Below are 15,725 nucleotides of genomic sequence, written 5' to 3'. Positions count from 1 at the left end.
AATTACTTCCAATGTTACGGTAGACCACATACAAAATACAATTATACATTATCTAGTGATCTTATTTTCTTTATTTTTAATATTACATGATTTACCATTTCTTATATCAAATCATAAATGATACTCTTCTAACTAGAAAATGTTTTCTTTCCCGAACATTCAGTCAAAATCCCACTGTATATGATGAAACCTTACACATACCATAGAAACGAGATATTGATTATGGGTCGTTACAATTAGTCTGAGAGAAAAACCTTAAAGTTTGTCATCCATATCGTACTTAAGACCTTAGGTAAAACTGAAAGTGTTTTTGACATTGACAACTAAAAATGTTACTTGTGTCTATTTGCAATTTTGCATAAACATTGAGCATATGATTCCATTTATTATCAAAAAAAAGCCAATTTAGAAGTTTTTAGGATCCAAAGCTCTTTAAACAAAGTCATCGCCTCATCGGTATATACAATGGAAGTAATTTGTATGCAAGCAAGTGAAGCAACCACACCACATGGCCTGGCTGGACAACCACTAATAAACTATAGCTGTTACTTTCAATCATTTTTTAAGCCTTAAATACTCATCTTTTAATAGCAATCTTGAAATAAATTTTACTTGTATGAAAGTAACAACTCCCAATTTAATTAATTTATTAAGGAAAATGCTAAAAAAATTTGTACGTTCCATATTAAAAATCTGTCCCTTGATTTTCATGGTAAATATACAAACAATTTATGCACATGAAACACAGCCCTTAAGACGGTATTTAGCAAACTCCATTTATTAAACATCTCATCATAATTACACACACTCCGTTTGCTCGTTCTATGAAAAGATTCCCTCAATTCTATAAAAATAAATAATGAGTATGTTTAATAAACTCCAAAAAAGAAACCCCACTTTTTTCTACAAGAAGTCTTTGGGCAGTGAGATACTTGATTTGTGAAGCATCCACCATGTGCACATTCCTACTACCTCTTTGACCTCTTTATTTTTGATGTATTTTAGGGTTTATTTTTGGAATCTTGTGGCAGATATATATACACACACATATGTTTATTATATCTATTTTATGTCAGAACTAAAAAAGCAATAATTGCTGTGGAGTGGGTAGTTAGTAGTTTTTGTTTTTGTGAAGGGGTTGACCTAAAGTTATTGTCTTTTTAGCTTTTCTTGTGGTTTTAACAAGTGGGTTAGACATAATCTATGTTTTTGTAATGTGGGTTTTGTTTTGATTGATTTGTGTCAAGATTTGTGAAGTTGGGGTTTTGTAATTTGATAAAAAGTAGGGATCTTGGAGTCTGGTTTGGGTTTTCTTGACTTTTTTAAAGTGCATTTCTGAAATTTTGGGGTTTAGCATTTGAGTAGTATAGATGGCTTGTATGAAGTTAGGATCCAAAGCAGATGCATTTCAGAAACAAGGCCAAGCTTGGTATGATATCTAATCTTTGAAAGTTTTGTCATTTTTTCTGAATTCATATATTCAATATATGCATATGTATATATGTATGTATGTGTGTATCATGAAGGAGTAAGCCGGTGCATAGTGCATACCGTGTTTTATTTTCTTCTTTTCTTTCTAGTCTTGCAGAAAATGAAATTCGAAACATACTTCACATGATGCATTACTAAAGTATCGGTCTTGATCCAATAATATATATGTTTGATGGAATTAATATCTTATGATTCCTGAGGTTCATGAATTTTTCATTATCTATAGGCTTTAAAATGTCAATCTTTGTTTGATTTGGGAGTTTTACAAGTTTAGCACCAAATTTGTGTTTCTGTAATGTTTATTTCCATGTCTTTTGTAATTTAGAGGACCTTGTCTGACCTCACAAGTCAAGGGGATATATTGCTCTGGAAAAGTGACTTGATTGCATCGTGGGTTATTTTAAAGGTTACCGTCTGGTTTATGAAACTCAAAGGAACATGTGTTAATTTTAAACTTAAAAGTAATCTGAAAGCAATGTGTTCACCAATACTAACTGTATGTAAGTTTGTTAGATGTCACAAGTCAAATGGTACATTTATGCCTTGATGAGAACATGATTACACTGAATGTTTTTCTAACTTTACACCATAATTTTTATTCGCAGTGGTAAAATTTAGCGTAGTTGGTTGGCTTATGTTTTTTCAGAATTTGCAGATATAATAGGTCGTTAGGCGTGTGAATCTCTGTCTTTAAAAAAAAGAAGAAAAGAATGTAAAGAACATTGTCAATTTGACGTAACGTATTGTGTTTGACCACAAAGTTCAAAGGGTACATCTGCTTTTGAAACAAAAATGTAATTGCACAGGGACTTATTTCATGTTTGAAACCAAGTGTATCTGTAAATATTGATTGGATGCCAAAATGTTATTGTAGGTTTTGCACAACTGGTCTCCCAAGTGATATTGTCGTTGAAGTAGATGATATGTCTTTCCATCTCCATAAGGTATACTTTACTACTCCATATGTGATTTATTTGTTGTCGTGATTTGAACTTTGATTGCCAAACGAACAATGTATAGTTTTTAAGTTCATGACATGTCTTTAATTTTCTGAAGAGGAGTTAGCTACTTCAAAAGGCAGAGTAAGTGATTGAATTATGAAAGAAAAAGTGCTGAAACTGTCAGATCAATAGAACAAGTTTATAAAGTCAAGGGATGATAGCGTAAGAAACTACAAATCAAGTAGCTCAAAGTTTTTCATCTGTCTTTAACACTGTAAAATTTTTTAATTTCAGTTTACTGTCTGTTTATTATCATCTTGCATTTCTTTGAAAATTTTACATGCTGGTCTATTTTTGTGTTCTACATCCTATGTCTTTAACATACTTTCAGTATTTTCCTTCATCATATTTCAGAGTTAAAATACTTATTAGCCCATTCCCAAGTATTAAATTCAATGGCATATCGTATAAATGTGGGTTTTGACATCAAAGGTATTTTAGATTTTTAGCAAGTGGATATTCTGAATGCCTTGCTCATTCCTACACTAGAGGTTGCTATTTGAATAAATTCACTTATGAATCATTCAATTTGTGTTATGTACTGACTCAAACATGTCACATGAGTTGGATTAAAAGTGTGGCTAAAAAAAGCCATGGTTCAAATTGTTTGACGAGGTCGAAAAAAGCTGAAATGACTTAAATCTTTATAACTTCCTATATCGCTTTCTTCAGGAATTTAGATCCTTATTATAGTATGATAGTATTTGTAATCATCTATAAAAGGCTATCATCTAAAAAAAGGACAAACAGTGAGGTCAACTCAATCTGATCCATAACTAATATTACTGATTTCCATCCGGACCTGTATAAAACCCACCTTACATCCACCTTTTTGCCCCCTTTAAATGGACCTACATTTGATGGGTTTCTGCATCAAATTATCAATTCAGAAATATGGAGTGTATCTTTGATAACTAGGATTTTGCATTCATAACTAGTTCTTTCTTTTACAGTTCCCTTTGCTTTCAAGAAGTGGGGTTATGGAAAGGTTGATAGCGGATACATCTGAAAAGGGAGATGGAAATTGTACTATAAGCCTTAATGACATTCCTGGTGGGGCCAAAACATTTGAACTTGTTGCTAAATTCTGTTACGGGGTAAAACACGAAATCACTGCCTCTAATGTCGTACACCTCAGGTGTGCAGCCGAGCATCTCGAGATGACCGAAGAATATGGCGAAGATAACTTAATTTCACAAACTGAAATTTTTTTCAATCAAGTAGTTCTCAGAAATTGGAAAGATTCTTTAAAATCGCTCCAAACTTGTGATGATGTTCTCCCTCATGCCGAAGAGCTGAACATTACTAAACGTTGCATAGACTCGTTGGCTGTAAAGGCAAGTACTGACCCAAATTTGTTTGGTTGGCCTGTGATTGATCATGGTGGGCCCATGCAGAGCCCTGGTGGTAGCGTGTTGTGGAATGGAATAAGCACTGGGGCTCGGCCTAAAAATGTGAGCTCGGATTGGTGGTATGACGACACTTCGTCTTTGAGTTTGCCTCTTTACAAAAGATTGATTTTGGCAATGGAAGCACGTGGCATTAAACAAGAAATTATCGCGGGCTCTGTTGAGTGTTATGCAAAGAAATACTTACCTGGGTTAAGTCGTAGGAAGAGCGGCCCGGCGGGCCCGGTTGAGCCACCTTCAGAAGAAGATCAAAAAGTTTTACTTGAAGAAATCGACCATTTACTTCCGATGCAGAAAGGGTTAGTCTCGACAAAGTTCCTATTCGGTCTTTTACGAACTGCATTGATTTTACGGGCTAGCCCATCTTGCATATCGAATTTGGAAAAAAGAATTGGGATGCAGCTTGATCAGGCGACACTTGAAGATTTGCTAATGCCAAACTTTTCCTATTCAATGGAAACCTTGTATAACATTGAGTGTGTGCAGCGGATGCTAGAGCATTTCATGGCTATCGATCAGGCAACAGGTGGTGCTTCTCCTTGCTCTATTGAGGACGAACAGTTGTTGGGCTCACCATCTTTGACACCAGTCACCATGGTGGCTAAGCTCATTGATGGTTACTTGGCGGAAGTTGCACCGGATGTCAATTTGAAGCTCCCAAAGTTTCAGGCTCTTGCTGCGACGGTCCCCGAGTATGCGAGACCGTTGGATGATGGCCTGTATCGTGCAATCGACATTTATTTGAAGGTAACAATTTCTGATTAGAGGTGATAAAATGGGTGGGTTGGACAAATCTGGTCAGGATCACGCGATTGGGACAAAATGAATATTTTGTTTAGGTATATGTCAAAATGGGTGGGTTGACTTGAAACTCATTTGTCTGAGTAACTATACTTTTTCTGTGAATAGTTGGTACCATCCATAAACTTCTCCTTTCAATAACAATCTGATTTTTGAAATAGAATGATTTAGGAGGGTATAGTGATTAAAAATGCGTACAACTGTGGACTGATGGCCCATTTTCTTTAAAGCTAACTTTTATGATCTCACCTGTTTGGCTCGTTAGAGATAAACATGTCCAAATCAACTCAATTCATTACTAAATGTTTCATAACTGCTGCCTCTAGTAACGATGTTACTCTTACGCTGATGTTCGAGTGGACACCTAGTTTGATTAGTTAAATATTTAAAATACCCTTAAATCTTGACTTTATAGGCAAAATATCATATTTTGCAAATTTGCCAAAATACATGATGGATCTTTTTAAATAGGTTAAAGTTTGTTTACAATATACTGAAACGGCCTTTAGCTATTTTTAAGGGATATAATTATCAAATCTAATCATGCTAATGTTGCAAATGCAGTCTCATCCCTGGTTAGCAGATTCTGAAAGAGAAAACCTATGCAGGCTCATGGACTGCCAGAAACTATCGTTAGAAGCCTGCACACATGCTGCACAGAACGAGAGACTGCCATTAAGAATCATTGTCCAAGTTCTTTTCTTTGAGCAGTTACAGCTCAGGACCTCCATAGCCGGCTGCTTCTTGGTGTCGGACAATCTTGTAGACGGGTCAAGACAATTAAGAAGTGGGTTGGCTGGGTCCCAAGAGGGCGGCTGGAACACCGCTGTTAGGGAGAATCAAGTTCTGAAAGTGGGTATGGATAGCATGAGGATGAGGGTATCTGAGCTCGAAAAAGAGTGTTCAAACATGAAGCAGGAGATTGAGAAACTGGGTCGGGTTAAAGGCACTAGCAGCGGTGGTGGCAAAGGCGGAGGCAGCACCTGGGGTAACATGTCAAAGAAGTTTGGGTTCAAACTCAAGTCTCAAATGTGTAGTGCACAGGAGGGGAGCGTCAAGCAAAATAATGCAAGTGGGAAACTAGAGAAGGGTAGAGACAAAGTGCAAAAGCACAAGAAAGATCTTTCGTGGGAAGGTTAAAATTGGAAATCTGATATTAAAATCTCAAAGAATATTTGTATGGCTACTGTAGCATAGATGAACGCATGCTTTGGATCACTGTACTTCAAAATTTACTGATCTGGTCGTAGTTTCACTATTTGTCGTCTCTTGCTAATGTGACCAAAAAAAAGATGAGTTGATGATCCGATGGGTAAATGTGTCATGGAATATCGATTTGTGGCTGGAACTTACGATGGGTAGACATATGGTGACGAGAGTGTTTGGTGTTCTGTCCAAATAAGTAAATCTAAATGGTACAGTGATCAAAGTCGTTCTGTTGGTACAATTGGCAAACAAATATCTTTTAGTTTCAACCTCTTTGTATGTTTATTGTTTAGCTCTATATATCAATTAGACTTGAAATGGTCCATAGTCATTTGTATGAAGACTCTAATTTCGAGGGAGAAGGGTATATCGGTTTGGATGTATTGGATAGTTTTATTGTAATGTGAAGTTATAATGTTTAGTATTTAACAGATTACCGTGACTCAATTTTATAACTTTTTTAATGCTAAAAATCAGATTTACAGAAGCAGCGAGTTGAGATTCATATACTGTATATGCCGATATAATGGGAGAAACTGGCTTTACATAATGGTTTGTGATCATTTAGGGAAATTTGTGTTTACATTTCTTTCTCACTCATCAGCGTTTCCAAAGAAAAATGTATCAAGTAAAAACACGATATAATTTACAATATAATAAAACTTGAATTAAAATCATTAAAATTTAAAGAAAAATGTATACGTAAACGCCTTAAAAGGTTTTATTACTTTTATAGGTTTTATCCTACTATCGAGATTATAAAATTTGCGCCTATCTGACTAAACTCGTCAATGTTTTGAACAATCGCAATGTGACCTATCATTTGTGTCTGATTGATTCAAATTATACGAGTTGGAGTTATATGTATTTTTAGGATGAAACTCAAGACTCTCAAAAATCTCTAACTTTTACATACTAGACTAGCATGATACTCGCGCAATGTGGCGGTGGTGGTAGTGATGGTGGCGGCGACGGTGGTGGCGGTGTCAAATGGTATAGATAGATGTAGATGTAATTAATGCAAAGGTGGTAGTGGAAATAACTTAGAAGATGAAAGTTTAAGGTGTAAATTTAGTTCATTAGCGACAATTAGGTAATTTTTTATAACTAATAAAAGGGTTCATTAAGGGCAAAATAGTTATTTTCAAACTTTTTTTTTTACTTTTCAACCTGGTATAATTTTTATAATGTAGTAAAGATAAAGATTTAACTTTTTTTTTTAAGCAAGTTGTTTTTAGAAAAAAAATTAAAATAAAAAAAGCCACGTCACCTAGGATTTATTAAGCTACAACTAATCCAAATATGTCTAACCATCTTGAAAACACACACATCAACAACTGCAAAAGAAACCCAGCGTTTACAGATCTGTAGAGATTTATAAAGAAAAAAAATGGCGATGGCACCAGATGTGTTGTTCAATCTGCGTAACAACTTCTATTTAGGAGCATATCAAGCCGCGATCAACAACAGCGAAGTTCCTAACCTTTCTGAAGAAGATTCTATCGAACGTGATTGCCTCGTTTACAGATCTTACATCGCTCTCGGAAGCTATCAGGTCTATCTCTAATTTCATCGCCTATACATACATACATACATTCATACATATATATACGTATATAATTAATTTACTCAATTTTTTTTGTTTAATTGTTGTTGATCTGATTTGTAATTGATTATATACATATTCAGCTTGTGATTAGTGAAGTCGATTCATCCGCCGCTACGCCACTTCAGGCCGTGAAACTGCTCGCGGTGTACTTTTCGAGTCCTGATAGTAAGGTAGAATTTCTATTTTAGTTTTTGCTGATCTGTTTTGTATTCGATGTCGTTGAATGTTTTATAATGTGCAGAGCTTATCACGTATTCACATTTTGATTTAGTATGTATTTGGCTTTAGAATTTGCTTTTGTATGAATTAAACTTTATAATGTTTTATCGTATTACGTGTGATGGTCTCTTAAAAGTTTCGGCTGGTAAGCAAAAATTATCGGTTGCGTGATATAGAGGTCACTAGATACATACAATAACAAGGAACTGAAATCTGGAACATACATACAGAAAGGCTTGAATGTATGATTAGCTTGATGTGGCGAGTTGGATCCGTTTATTAACATTTGGCCTATGGCATAATGTGACAGGTTAGATTAGCTTAAAAACACTTATACTAAGGAGGTACGGTGTAACTTTTTTAGTTTATCTCAGGATGGTTGACATAGCTATTGATTTCAGTCGATATAAACATCTATCTTGAACTTTATTGTGTATGTTTTTTTTTTTTGATTAAAAGTTGTTTCGGGTTTTAAAAACGATAAAGTTACTTGTTATTGCCGTTACTTAGCTAGGACCAGTAAGTATGTGTGGCGGGATTAGATCAGATGTGATGTTCTTTGTTGATATTGTGATCTACTCATGAATTGTTCACCGTACTCTACATAAGTGGGTTGTGCTAACTTTTATGTATGCCATATAGGCTTGTTTATAAAACTTGTACAATCCAAAAACAGGAGACGTTGGATTTGGTTATGTAATTGAAAGTATTAGATTCATATTTAATGGATATAGCAATTTGGAGACCATGTGTACATGACATGTATATCTGATGTCATTCATGGATCCAAATGGACATTTATATAGGTAGTATTAACATGTGGTTCCTTAATCTCATAGGAAAGCGTGATTTCAAGTATACGGGAGTTGTTGGGTGATGCTGCTGTTGGAAACAATCCAATTTTGAGGCTTATTGCCGGGACCATATTCACGCATGAACAGGACTACAATGAGGCCCTCAAATACACGAATGCTGGGGGAACAATGGAACTGTTGAGTCTTACTTTGCCTGTTCACTATAAATGTTTATCTGTTTAAAAAAATATATATATATATATATATACGTTCCCCTACATAAATGATGCATTCCACATGTTAGTCTTTTTTAATATCATATTATTATGTAGCCACTACTACTCGCAAGAAGTTCCATACCTATGATAACGTCTAACAATAGCTATTTGGAGCTCTTCAAAAATGGCATATGTTATCCACTCATTATGTAATTAGTTGGGGTGTCAACCACAAATTTGATGAGAAGGTGGAGCAGGGTGCTCCACGATTTCATTACATCTCTAAGCTATATAAGTATTTAAAGTTTATTAGGTCACATTTAGTTGACTACATTCATTTGAAGTGACAAAATAAATTAGATGACCATCTTAATGGATGTCAAAAAGAATTCTAAGAAACAGAACAACAATGAACATGGTCACTACGATGGACACTAACATTTGACTTCAATAATTTCCATAGTGATTTACCTTTGTCCTAGAAGTATACTTTGAAAAGTTGAATATTAATATATAATAAACATCATAAAGATATTACGGGAGGTAAGTCGGTAACTAAATAAAGTTTTATGGGATTTCATACAGAAACAACCTTTAACAGAAGAAGCAAAACAACAATATGGTTCACTAGTTGTAAGATATTATGTAATGATTTTCTTAGTATTATCGATCTTATTTGTTATTTATAGCTTGAATGCTGGCTGTAATGTAAACGTTCTTTTCAGGTATGCGTTGAATGTCCACATTTTTCTCAAGATGCACAGATCGGATTATGCTGAGAAGCAATTGAGAGTTATGCAACAGAGTGATGAAGATCACACACTGACTCAGCTTGCAACTGCATGGCTTAATTTAGCAGTGGTACATTATTTTTCGTTACATCATCAGTCATTTTTACCACAGTTACCCTATCCTTACTTTGTAATATTTTGTGAAAATAGGGTGGTTCAAAGATACAAGAAGCATATCTCATCTTCCAGGACTTCTCTGAGAAGTCCCAAATGACTAGTCTGATCCTTAATGGGAAAGCTGTATGTTGTATGCATATGGGAAATTTTGACGAAGCAGAGTCATTTTTGCTAGAAGCACTGAACAAGGTAGTTTTTTTTACCAACTCTATATTGAATATTATTTGTCGATACTATCTAAACTCTTTTTCTATTTAATAATAGACTGCATATGTTTCATTTCTTTCAATAAGCGAGATACTTCTCGAGGTGGCAATTTATAACCATATAATTCTTAATTAGTTGACTGGGTCGGATCTTTTAAAAGTTTAGCTAAATGGGTGACGGGTCAAGCGGGTTGAACATGTCAGATGGGCTAAAAATCATCCAAAAAATCATTTCTAATGCATACGAACTCTGAAATCGTTCTTTTTAGTGATTTGGAACCTTTTTGAAAGTTGAATATTCACACACCTATAACATGCCTAAGACTGTAGGAGCATGGGTAGTATATACCCCTTCCCTTTCCCATCATTCTGCCACATCACATTACCTCCCCTCCTTCATCTTGCTCCACTCTTTCTACCTATGGCAGTGGTCATCCTTCAACCCCTCCCTCTCCTACTGTTACATTTGTTAAACGACCTACCTCTCTCATAGGACCCCAAAATAAGCAAGTTCACAACATTGTTTGATGGGGGTGGGAATACATCTGGGAAGTCTTCGTGGTGTCTTCAATGATGAGGAGTGGTGTACTCTGCGGTTCCTCGATGACACTTCAGTCACCCTGCTGGCCTGCTTGGTTAAGGGGTGGTACCATCATGCTCCAATAGCCTGACTAATGTCTCAATTGAGACTTGAACCCACAACCTATTGGTTTATGGGCCATCCAGATACCAATAGATCATAGGCTTTTTGGTAACAAGATTCAAAATATATATGATAACTTAATAATGCTCTTATAATAGTGAACTCATTATTATTAATTATATTTGATGAATAGACTGAAAATGTTAATGGGTCAACTCAACTTGACCTACTCATATTAGCAAATGATTTGTTTCATCACCAACTTGGTTTAATTGATTACTCAACCAACTCTTCTTGCCACCTCTGAATACTTCTTTTTGTCACATTTAATGCTCTATTGAATCTGTTGTTTTGTTTGCTTTTCTTTTCTTTATCTGCACTTGCTTCATATATTGATGCCTTGATATAGGATGCAAAGGATCAAGAGACACTGGCTAATCTTGTTGTATGCAGTCTTCATCTTGGAAAAAGTCCTGCGCGATTTTTAAGGTATGGAAACCACAACTTTCTACTAGTTATTTAGTTAATTCAAATGAACACCCTGATTTATGACTAGAAGCTCATTACAAACTAAAGCGATGTTTTTGAACGGGGCGCAAGCTTACAAATAGATGTATTTTAGGCAAGTTTTGAACAAAGAGCTTCCAATATTAGTTGAATTTAGCTATCGCATTCTAAATTGTTATACCCTATAATTATGTTTTTACGTTCGTGAACATTGTTTTTATCAGAAAGATGTACTGACAGAACCAGTGCCAGCTACATCTCGTTCATGAGTAGCCTTCTAATAACAAAATCGTGACACCTGTCGTTAATTAAATCTTATTATTAAGAGGATCTAACATTACTTTTGTGGAACTGAGTTTCTTTTGTTTCTTCGCCTTCTAATAACAAAATCGTGACACCTGTCGTTAAATAAATCTTATTATTAAGAGGATGATAAGAGGATCTAACATTACTTTTGTGGAACTGAGTTTCTTTTGTTTCTTCTTGCAGCCAGTTGAGACTGTTGGATCCAGAACACATGCTAATCAAACAGGGTGCAACCGCAGAAGAGAATTTTGATAGAGCATTACAAACGGTTGTTTGAGCAGCAACAAGACGTTCAAAAATGAGTATTTCTTCAGGAACTGTTCTTTATGTTTTCGTTAAAACTTATTGGTCTTCTTTAGCATTGAACGATATGAAACCCTCTATGTTGTTTTGCCTCAATCTACCCCAAAGTTTGTTACCTAAGTATGATAATTTGGTTTATAGGTAAATGTCATTTTACTTTTATACTCGTAGATTTTGGCTTTTTGAGGTACACTTGAGGAAAAAGTACCATCAATCGTCAAATCTTGCAATTTCTTTTTAAAAGTTTTCTAGTTTTTATATAAAAATATGCCGTTGATTGAATTTTCATCACTCAAGTTTTGGCTTGCTAACATAGGTAGGGTTTGGCTGCATGTTCGGATTGGTTCATTTATAGTCCATAACCTATACAACTAAATGGTTGGGTTAATGGAAAACCTAGATTGATCATGGTGGTTTTGGTTAAGTCAGTTGCATGGGTACTTTTAGTCCAGTTTTGTGATAACTATTGTTGAATCTAAGGGCGCGTTTGGTTTGCGGAATGTTTTTGGAAGGAATGGAATCTTTTAAAGGAATTGGAATATGAATGAATGGAATTTGACGGAATGTTTTTGATTTTTTGAAGATTCAAGTGAGGGACGGAATGAGATTTCTTCCCCCATCCCCAAGGAATGGAGATTCCATCAAATGAGGGAATGTTAACATTCCAAACACACTAAGGAATGGAATTTAATTCCAATTTCATCAGATTCCGTCAAATTCTGTGAACCAAACGCGACCTAAGACCTCTGGAAAAGCCAAAGGTCTGAGGCTACAACTAGCTTAATTAGCTTTACCTCTTCACCCTAGTTAGTTATATAATACCCAAATACAAACAATGACATAATAAAATACTCTATCTACATCTTTGAATTGGTTTGGATAACTCAATCGAAATATTCTTTATTCAAAATTTCATAAACAAACAGTTAGGTTATATTGGTTTCTGCTCACCGTTATATGTGGAACCAAAATGACATAATAAAATACTCTATCTACATCTTTGAATTGGTTTGGATAACTCAAATCGAAAATATTCTTTATTCAAAATTTCATAGACAAACAGTTAGGTTAAATTGGTTTCTGCTCACCGTTATATGTGGAACCAACTGTTTAGTATGTGAGTCATAGTTTATCTCAATTTCTATTGTTGATTACCAAATCTTAGTATTAAATTGGGTTAAATTGTTAATAAAAAAATTATCATATACTTTATTATGTTTTTTTAAAAGTTATTTGGTCCAAGGACACCGTGTAGATTATGAGATGTTACAAGTGATTTAAAGGAAAAACTGGACATGTCATTCGGGAAAATAAAATCTGTGACGAGTAAAACCGGGTATGACTCCGACGAGTTAATCTAACCTTTTCATTGTCACTTAATATGTTTAAAACAACTCTTGAATTTCTTAACAATGTACAAATGTTAATGCCATCAAATTTTAAAGCAATACATTAGTAAATTCAATATCCTGTAAACCAGATGACTTTAAAAGGTAAAAAATCACCTTTAAGCGGATGTTTGGAATAGAAGGCTTTCCAAATACAATTGTTTGAACAGAGTAATTAAAATTACACACCGAAAAAAAGAGAAGATGTTTGGGATTGCACTACACGAAACAAATGCAATATTAAGAGGCCGGATGTTTGGAACCGCAAATCACTTCCCACCAGTAGTTATAACTACTTTGACCAAATTAAGTAATCAAAACAATTTCAAATGGAAGTTCAAATGCAACCCGTATAAAAACACTTGGAATTCTGATCATCAAACACATGCAATACACCACTAAATTAATGGAAATTTCCAACTCATGCAAAATGAGAGAAACATATATAGCATAAATTAAAAGAAGTTGAAAAAGTTATAAAACCTAATTAAGAACAATTCCAATAATCCAAAGTGCAAACACCGCAAAATCCGAAACATAAAATCTCAAACCTAACAATAATAAAAAAAAACCATGCATCCAACCATGCAAATCTAAGAATTTACATTTGTACGGATGGATGAAGAAGGTTCGACCGACATGCATCAAATTGAATTAATTGATTAAACGCTTTCGAGTTGCACCTCAGCATCTTTGGTGCTCTTCTTTGGAGTTGAATTGCGGTACCATGCATATAGACAAAGTTGTAAAAATCCAAGGAATCCCCCAACTCCATTTGCGATCTATTATATACATTAATAATAATTAATTGATGATTAAATTCGATTTAATTACACTCAAAACATATAAATAGATTATATATATATATATATATATCGGTGTTAATTACATACCAAGATAAATAAATCGAATTTGAGGAGAGCATAAGTCGACCAACAAACTCCATTCAAGAAACCAGCCAAAGAAAGTGGAAATGGCATGAATTCGACACTTTTTGTTTTGACCACTTTTTTCTACAAAAAAAAAAAAAAAAAAAAAACCACATATATATATATATATATATATGATATCAATCATCAAAAAAATATATATTATTCATTATTCAAAAATGACATAATAAAATAAAATGATCGAATTAATTAGTAGTAGCTAGTAGTATATATATAGTATAGTGGTACGTACCATAATAGTTAGAGGGGCACCATACATGATGATACCAAAGACTATGCACAAGATACCCACTAATGTGGATCTCTCCTTGTGTGTGTGCAGGAATCTCAAATCACAAAACGCAACTATTGCTAGGAACACAACCTCTACAAACAACCCTCCCATAATCTTCACCTACATATATACATATATATGATGGATTAATTAATATATATATATATATATATCAAATTAATTAGTTACTGCATGTAGTACGTACCCTATGTTTCTTGGTACCAAACATCAAGAAAACAGAGAGATAGATGAGCTCCAATGCAAGGCCGATGGCATTGATGGTGATGACGAGGGTACTGTTTGGATGGTTAAACGGCATGCCGTAAAAGATCCAAAGCAAACAGTTCATCACACATGCTATGTAAGGGTCTGGAGAGAACTCCTCCACCGATTTGTTCTTCGCTATTCGGTATATCGTAGGCCTGCATCCATCCATCCATCCATCATATATATCGGTTAATTACATTACATATACATACAGATCGAATTAATGTCTAGCCAAATTAATTAATTAAACAACAAGACGTTTTTACGTACGCTGGTGAGATGAACAGCCCAAAAGAGATGACATTCCCTGAAAAAACAAAAATTATATATAACAATAATTAATCGTATGTATAGTATATATATACTAGCTAGGTTATATTTAGCTTACCAATGATGCCAACGATGGTACGAACTTGCATGGTAGTCAACGTCATTTTTGAGAGCAAATTAATTAAAAAGACGTACAGAAACTAATTAATTAACGAGATTCATATATATATATATGATCAGTGTGTGTGTGTGTGTGTGCGTGTGTGTGTGTATGATGATATTATTAATTGTTGTGTTTGATGATGAATTTATAACCAAAACAATAGGGTGGCGCACATCACATGACCACCTCTGCCTCTCTCTCTCTCTCTCTCTTCCATTCCGAGAATTAATTCACACACCTTAAATCCCCCCTCTTTTTTCTCGGCGTGCAGTTAACTAGATAAGGAGTTGAAATAACTTTTAAGATAACTTTTAAGATAAGTTTTTGATAGTTAAATAGTTAAGGAGTTCTGTAATACTGGACTACTCGTAAATATATGGCTTTTAATTAACATAAATAGATTTTCATGAGTTTTTTAGATTATGTAACAAGTTACAAATAATTCAGAAAGTGATTTTTATTCACTTCATTTATTATTTGCCATATAAAAAAGGTTACAAAATTATAAAACGTGATTAGTACGTAATAATATATCATCTTTAGGAGCTAGAGCGAAATTCGAGCCAATTTGTTGATTAATGATGGGTCTTTTAAAATAAGATAATACTAGTAATTAACTTGCATAAATACTCAGTTAATAACACCGTCCAACATCTCCTCTTATTATCCTTAAGATATAAGTTTGAAGTCATAAGTAAGAAAATACATTTAGTGGTAGAAGAAGATTGGGTATTTTTCTATAATTTGTCAGTAATCCTATTATCAAATTAAAGTGATGTGACAAAAAAAATT

At 34.3% G+C, this 15,725-nt stretch overlaps 3 protein-coding genes across 4 annotated transcripts; 2 read left to right on the top strand and 1 right to left on the bottom strand.

The window, feature by feature from the left end:
• Window positions 1-848: 848 nt before the first annotated feature.
• On the top strand, window positions 849-6,337 carry LOC122591328 (BTB/POZ domain-containing protein At1g30440). Of its 2 annotated transcripts, XM_043763588.1 has the most exons (4): window positions 849-1,429; window positions 2,366-2,435; window positions 3,446-4,648; window positions 5,267-6,337. In XM_043763588.1, exons 1-4 carry the CDS (start codon window positions 1,371-1,373, stop codon window positions 5,840-5,842), a joined length of 1,908 nt encoding a protein of 635 aa, XP_043619523.1. In that variant the 5' UTR covers window positions 849-1,370; the 3' UTR covers window positions 5,843-6,337. The 2 variants fall into 2 exon arrangements, with proteins under 2 accessions (XP_043619523.1, XP_043619524.1); XM_043763589.1 differs by lacking the exons at window positions 849-1,429; window positions 2,366-2,435 and having other exon boundaries at window positions 3,469-3,545; window positions 3,631-4,648.
• An 877-nt stretch (window positions 6,338-7,214) lies between these two features.
• Window positions 7,215-11,791, top strand: LOC122591354 (coatomer subunit epsilon-1-like). The gene is made up of 7 exons (XM_043763619.1): window positions 7,215-7,463; window positions 7,598-7,687; window positions 8,576-8,727; window positions 9,474-9,609; window positions 9,690-9,845; window positions 10,915-10,994; window positions 11,502-11,791. The coding sequence occupies exons 1-7, from the start codon at window positions 7,299-7,301 to the stop codon at window positions 11,593-11,595; spliced, it is 873 nt and encodes a 290-aa protein (XP_043619554.1). The 5' UTR covers window positions 7,215-7,298; the 3' UTR covers window positions 11,596-11,791.
• A 1,844-nt stretch (window positions 11,792-13,635) lies between these two features.
• Window positions 13,636-14,955, bottom strand: LOC122593169 (bidirectional sugar transporter SWEET6b-like). The gene is made up of 6 exons (XM_043765541.1): window positions 14,889-14,955; window positions 14,771-14,807; window positions 14,439-14,655; window positions 14,192-14,353; window positions 13,903-14,022; window positions 13,636-13,791 (listed from the first exon to the last, which is right to left on the bottom strand). The coding sequence occupies exons 1-6, from the start codon at window positions 14,932-14,934 to the stop codon at window positions 13,672-13,674; spliced, it is 702 nt and encodes a 233-aa protein (XP_043621476.1). The 5' UTR covers window positions 14,935-14,955; the 3' UTR covers window positions 13,636-13,671.
• Window positions 14,956-15,725: the final 770 nt, after the last annotated feature.

Source organism: Erigeron canadensis, chromosome 3, assembly GCF_010389155.1.
Source record: "Erigeron canadensis isolate Cc75 chromosome 3, C_canadensis_v1, whole genome shotgun sequence".
Lineage (NCBI taxonomy): Eukaryota > Viridiplantae > Streptophyta > Magnoliopsida > Asterales > Asteraceae > Erigeron > Erigeron canadensis.
This window is presented reverse-complemented; position numbering and strand designations above follow the sequence as displayed.

Coding starts and splice junctions, on each gene's coding strand:
- LOC122593169 (XM_043765541.1), bottom strand. CDS start 14,934: ATGACGTTGACTACCATGCAAGTTCGTACCATCGTTGGCATCATTG. Junction 14,656..14,770: donor GGGCTGTTCATCTCACCAGC/GTACGTAAAAAC, acceptor GGATGGATGCAG/GCCTACGATATACCGAATAG. Junction 13,792..13,902: donor AATTCGATTTATTTATCTTG/GTATGTAATTAA, acceptor TGTATATAATAG/ATCGCAAATGGAGTTGGGGG.
- LOC122591354 (XM_043763619.1), top strand. CDS start 7,299: ATGGCGATGGCACCAGATGTGTTGTTCAATCTGCGTAACAACTTCTAT. Junction 7,464..7,597: donor TCGCTCTCGGAAGCTATCAG/GTCTATCTCTAA, acceptor ATACATATTCAG/CTTGTGATTAGTGAAGTCGA. Junction 9,846..10,914: donor TGCTAGAAGCACTGAACAAG/GTAGTTTTTTTT, acceptor GCCTTGATATAG/GATGCAAAGGATCAAGAGAC.
- LOC122591328 (XM_043763588.1), top strand. CDS start 1,371: ATGGCTTGTATGAAGTTAGGATCCAAAGCAGATGCATTTCAGAAACAA. Junction 2,436..3,445: donor TGTCTTTCCATCTCCATAAG/GTATACTTTACT, acceptor TTTCTTTTACAG/TTCCCTTTGCTTTCAAGAAG. Junction 4,649..5,266: donor CAATCGACATTTATTTGAAG/GTAACAATTTCT, acceptor TTGCAAATGCAG/TCTCATCCCTGGTTAGCAGA.